Source organism: Symsagittifera roscoffensis, chromosome 3 (genome assembly GCF_963678635.1).
Source record: "Symsagittifera roscoffensis chromosome 3, txSymRosc1.1, whole genome shotgun sequence".
NCBI classification, from domain to species: domain Eukaryota; kingdom Metazoa; phylum Xenacoelomorpha; order Acoela; family Convolutidae; genus Symsagittifera; species Symsagittifera roscoffensis.
This window is the reverse complement of record NC_087064.1, coordinates 69,676,982-69,682,981: the sequence shown is the minus strand read 5'-3', so window position 1 is coordinate 69,682,981 and position 6,000 is coordinate 69,676,982. Positions and strand designations below refer to the sequence as shown.

At 35.6% G+C, this 6,000-nt stretch overlaps 2 protein-coding genes across 5 annotated transcripts in view; both read left to right on the top strand.

Annotated features, from left to right (window-relative positions):
* The first annotated feature begins 1,987 nt into the window (after positions 1 to 1,987).
* Positions 1,988 to 3,172, top strand: LOC134842218 (WD repeat domain-containing protein 83-like). The gene is made up of 3 exons (XM_063858452.1): positions 1,988 to 2,291; positions 2,358 to 2,869; positions 2,955 to 3,172. Exons 1-3 carry the CDS (start codon positions 2,012 to 2,014, stop codon positions 3,072 to 3,074), a joined length of 912 nt encoding a protein of 303 aa, XP_063714522.1. The 5' UTR covers positions 1,988 to 2,011; the 3' UTR covers positions 3,075 to 3,172.
* Positions 3,173 to 3,292: 120 nt separating this feature from the next.
* Positions 3,293 to 6,000, top strand: part of LOC134842364 (keratin, type I cytoskeletal 9-like) — a 70,664-nt gene continuing 67,956 nt past the window's right edge. For all 4 annotated transcript variants that reach the window (XR_010162494.1, XR_010162495.1, XM_063858661.1 and 1 more), the window contains exon 1: positions 3,293 to 3,354. The gene's annotated coding sequence lies outside the window, so the exon portion shown is untranslated. The remainder of the gene's footprint in view (positions 3,355 to 6,000) is intronic.

Below are 6,000 nucleotides of genomic sequence, written 5' to 3'. Positions count from 1 at the left end.
AGACTTATTGTAGACCATCAGGAGCACGATATTTGGTGGGCTCGAGATTGGCTCCAATGTGCAAGAGCAGATACCCGGTGCATTTCGTAGCTGTGGATGTAAGGAGTACGAAAACGATCGTGGATCAAGCCTTCTCAGTGCCAAAGTGTGTGAGACTAACAAGAATGTCCGAAAAACGTGGATCCCCTACCTTCTTGCAAACAGAGGGTAGAAGAGCAGAAGTGTTGGAGGACTGCTTCCAACAGCGTCAGAATAGCTAATGATGTGTTGCAAGACACAGAAACTGAAAGTGCAGAGTCAGTATCACAGGAGGAAGAGATGGAACAATGACAAATGGCCGAAAGACGAGAGACAAAAAGAGACGAAATTAGAAGAATTTAGAAGTTTTAGAACTTCTAAACGAGAAAAAAAAACAAAGGAGTGATGAAGAAGAAGTTGAAACTCAGAATTGTTTTATGTGTGTGAAAAAACTCATCTGAGAAACCAAGCAACCAAGTTGTAATTGAAAACTGAAACGTTTAGTTGAGTTTTGAATTTGTTGCATTTAAAAATTTGTATTTTGATTTTTAGTTAAGTGGCTTTAGAGACACTTACTTACTATTTATTTAGAAAGGCTTGAGTAAAGAGTATATTTAAACATTCCAGGCTGCATGATTGTTTTTAACCAACTAGGAGAACTGATCACATTGTGGTGATATGAAAGGCTTGGGTAATCTCTCGAAGAGGGAGATTGTTTCATTGTTCTTTCTAACCACAGGGTTTCTTAGTTTTAATATACAGGACAATAACAAGCAAGATTTCCGAAGGTAACAAGCATAGTAGATAAATTTTAGCTTGTTGGTTGGCAGGACTGTCCTGCAAACCAACACCTTTTAAATCTAGGAGAAAAATTTTTTAATCAGGATCTTGACATTGGAAGTCGGAACAGATGTTTTTATCTTAGGTCATATCCTCAGTGTGCAGATTAATGAAAGAATTTGAAGGCAATAGTGATGTAGTATGATGCCATTTATGTTCTGCAGTGAGTCGATATGACGCGGATAAAAGTAATTTCGTGCATTTTGTAAATTCTGTTCGATGACACTGTACATATTTTACGAACATTGCGCGATTCAATGAGGACATTGACCGGACTGTCCGGGGAGTATGTGACATTCGACCAGAATGGACCAAATTGCAGATTCAGCAGATTCGAGTTTTTTTTAGCAGCGAACCTTCCGAATTGGCGATTTTTTCTTAACCTCACATGTGACTCAAGTAGGCGACTGTTACACTTATAATAGAAATGTTGTAGCAATTCAATAGTAAAGAAGCCATAAATTTTCCAGAAAAGTCCTGAAAAAGCTAGTAAAATAAATTTTCAAATTTTTTTAGCGCCATCTTTGAAAAAAAAAACTAAAATTCGAAAAAAAAATTATTTGTGATTCTTCGAATAGAACTGTATGACAAAACGCCTATTTTGCTATGAATGTCGGAAATGCCTTATTTTAGTCTCCCTGGCAATACAGATTGCGAACGCCGCTTGCGTACTCGTAACAATAAATGACAAAATAACTTTCGACGAAATTTTTTACTTGTAACACTTGTATATTATATTATCTCTTGTCGAGTTGCGTGTTCTTATTGAAGAAACGTAACCCGTATCGATTTTAATTGAGAAGGACTTGAACACTTGTCATCTTCTTTTATCATTATCACTTCCATATCTAAAAAGTTCCAAGGATTTTGACTGGAATACATGATGAAGGGACTCATGACTGTAACCTCGGTTACTATGATACTTTTGACCTTCTGATTACCCTTGAAAAGAAAAAAAAATAGTTCAGATTCGTTAATCACACCACGCAAAGAAAAATGAAGATTATTGAAAAACATTATTGAACATTACTGAACTTTTTTTGTAGTTTAGGAATATTCTTGGAATATTCTGTGCTACGTGCACAGCAACTGTCTATTCCTGTTTTGTTTTTGGCAGATTTTGTATCATTTTAGATCTCGTGCAAGGCAAATAATGCTCAATATCCTCCGGACTGTAAAAACTCCGCATGGAGTGATCAGAACAATAAGATACAATGACGCATGCGAATACGCTATTACTACTGGAAATGATCGATCAATTAAATTATGGAATCCGTTGACTGGGGCTCTTCTTAAGTCATATTCAGGACATAGTCAGGATGTTCTTGATGCTGTTTCCTCGACTGATAATTCTGAAATCCTCTCCGCCGGAGGCGACAAAGCAGTGTATCTTTATGACGTCATAACTGGTGTCATTAAGAGAAGATTTTTAGGTTAAAATTTGATCTTTCGAGAATATTTAATTATATTTTTCGGTTACCAAGCTCATCTTTGTTCAGAGCATTTGAGTAAAGTCAATTGTGTCAGGTTCAATTCGGATTCGTCACTGATGCTGTCGGCTTCTGATGACAATACAATCAAGTTGTGGGACGCTCGATCTAAATCAAACGCGGCCGTGCAAACTCTCAGTGATGCATCTGATGCGGTAACATGTATCGATACATCCGATTATGAAATTTTATCATCCTCCCTTGATAAAAGTTCTCGAATTTATGATATCAGATTTGGTCAGTTGATTTCTGACTTCATCGGCGACGAGCTTACGTTTTGCCGATTTGGCGGTGAAAACCAGTTAATTTTGCTAGCAGCACTCAACTCGACTATTAAGCTGTTCGACAGAATGTCAGGAGGGTTATTCAATGAATACGCAGATTGCAGCTCGGCCAAGTACAAGTTAGAATGTGCTTTTGCTGTTGACGACAAACTAGTAGTGAGTGGGTCTGAAAACGGAGGTCTTTGCGTATGGAATCTTATCGACTGTATGCTAATCTACGGTGGAAAAATTAAACAAGTAAGCTTTCAAATACATTCGAACAATAGAAATAAAGTTAAACTGAAAGTGAACATGGATTTATAGCTTTGAGTTTGCGTTTCAGGAAACAGCAGCTGTTACATCTGTTGTTAGTCATTCGAAGGAGCCCTGGATTCTAGCCTCACAGGGAAATTTTTACCATCTGATTGATTTATCCGAAATTATGAAGTCATCGAAAAAATGAACCAAAATATGTTGTTTCTTTGTTTTCCTTTGTTTCATGCGGTTTTGTCAATCCAAAAATTGTGCTGATGTTTAATCTATTTTTTATTTGGATATTTGAATAAAATTCGGTTATTAAATTAAAGATAAAACGTCTGGTGGTACATACCGTCGAACTGTGCACTAAAATAGTTGCTTTGGATTGTCAAGCAACTGAGTTTAAATATTAATTTTGCTTTCAGATGAACAAATAATGTTTGCGTTCTCCTAATTCTCGGATTAACGAAGTATTAGAAATTGAGGTGAGTACGCGATTTATGGTAGCGTCATTATCAATTTCTACTTCGCCGTTTATTTAAAATGGTAGGAAATCGGTGCCAAACAATTGGTAATAAATTTTTCAATATGGTAGAGCAAGTGTCTTGTAATCGGGTAACCAGACTTTTGTTTCCAGAAAACATTTTTCTTACCGTCCAAAGGTCTGTCGTTCGAAATGTGGTATTCAAGTTCAAGCTATTTGTTCACATAAGTTGGTGCAAAGGTGACGCCCATACTTTGGACGGCAAGAGACCGTGGCTAAAGCCCTGCCACGGCCACCAAATTTCTGCTGAAACTTTCCGCTGACTAAGTTTTGGACTAGCAACTAGTTAAACAAAGTCATTTAAATCATTTATGATGTTGCTATGCAGCTGACTCGCTGAATTTCATGAAAACTAAAATTTAACTACTGGGTGGGTACTATTCACTACAGGGTAGTTTCAGGGGGACTTGAAACTTTTAAAAGTTTTGTTTACAAAATCATTTTTTTTAGCTCATTGCGGTCTGCTGAAAAATGTTCGGCCTTGTTTCGGCTTCGTAAATCTTGTTCAGTTGCTAATTTGAATTTCAAATGTCTTGCTTGGTATAATTGCCTTGACTTCCTTCCTGTTTGATAAAAACAGGTATTATGAAAATGTATGGGATTGGGATTTTTTTGAGACGCTTTCGATAATTTCATCACTTTTTTTTCCAAGAAACCTTTCTACCGATTTTCAATAAAGATGTATTCATAGAAAGGCCGTCTACACGCTGGTCTCTTTTTGCTTTACCCTTTTGTCTACAGCCTGCGGGTCTGTGGGGGGAATATTTGACCGATAGTTTTGGTTTTTTTCGTTTTCTCAAAAACTGCCTACAAATCTTAGATTTTCGTTTCAATGAATAGAATGGATTTGAAAATGTCCTCTCCATAAGCGGCTACGTTCAAACTTTTTTTACAAACTAAATTATGGCCCTCGGAATTTAGAAATTTTTGATTTTGTTTGACCGTTTTTTGAATTTTTTGATATGGAGATAACAGATAGTGGAGGCTCTTTTGCATTAGCGGCCACTAACAATTTTTTTAACACAAAAATTAGCGTACTCAGAAAATCAGTTTTTATGAATTTATGAATTGTACTTAAAATTACCCTACCCTATCTGAGGTTTGGGTTCAATCCAAAGAACGAGTTATGAGAAGCTCTGTCGCATACGCACTCATGCCCAATTTTTTTTGACACAAAAAATTATGGCATTCGGAAAAATCAAAATTTTGATGTTTTGACAGTTTTTTAAACTGTTCTCGAACTACCCTGCCAAACCAAAGTTTTAAAAAAAATTTTTTTCCTTCACTGGAAAATTACTCTACCTGCTTTCAGCCGTAAAACGGCTTTTGGTATGTTAATTTTTTGAATTTTGACCGTTTTTACAAACTTACTGGATTTTCCCAAAAACTACCCTAACCAATCTGAGATGAAAAGTTCAACCGAAAGAATCGGTTGCGTAAATTTTTCCTGCAGAAGTGCCTACGCCGTAACTTTTGTAAGAACTGTTATGTTTTTGTGAAAATTCCGAAGTCTCAAAAGTATCCCTCTTCTCGCTTATTTTTGGAGAGAAACAACTTGTTTTTTGCAAAATCCAATTTTTGAAATTACGCATTTCGTCAGTATAACCAATTCAATGTGAGAAATTCAGTTAACCGCATCAGTATAACAAATTTTTAAAAAAAAATCTATTAAGTACCATCTGCTTTAGTTGCGCCCCAGATGTAGTTCATCGAGACATACGAAAATTTCGATTCACATTAGTTTTTCAAGTTTTTTTTTTCATTTTTTTTAATGATTGTGTTGTCTCACAGGTGGTGCGAAGCTCCGCCTCGCCTCTGTGCATTAATTTCGCTTTCAAGAAGGGGAGCTTTCAATTTTTGTTCAAAGAACTCAAAATAAGCACATCGTGGAAAAACATTAAAAATGCCAGTTTGCTGCCTATCGATCGGTGTATTCATGAGCAAACAAAAAAGAATACACTTGAAGTTCTGACTACTAAAAACTTCCATCAAAAACTCGTTGCCACAAATTTATAGATCCCGTATGCGATGCAAGATTTAATTCAGTTAATTGTTTTAACAATTCGATGAGTACTGAAATTTTTCGTGCAATGCATAAAAATGAATAAATAATGAACGAACCCTATTTTTGAGATATCTCTTGTGGCTCGTCATTTTTTTTGTTCCGCAACCTGAGCTTACAGTATTTGTTTGAGAAGATTTTTTTAAATCTCTGCTAATGACTGATTAGTAAGCATGTGTGCTGCCTCCTGATGATTTGTGCACTTTCTGTTAGAAAAGAAAAAAAATTAAATATTAAAAATTTGGCTTCAACTTTTCATTTTTTTTGGGATGCATGTTTTCTGATTTTTTGTAAAATCTATAAATGCGTTGAAACAGGTTTGCTGTGCTTAGCACTGATCAATTTTTTTCAAATCGATTCAAGTTGATGGCATAGCGTGTCGTTTCCATATATAAGCAATTTTTTTCAACAAATCGTGATTTTTTGCAGTTTTCTTTATTTTTTTGTTCTATTTTTGCTGTTATCCAGCTATCAGAACGTTGTGTTTCAATTTCATATTTGATAAGCTTGTTGTTTTTGGGTTTT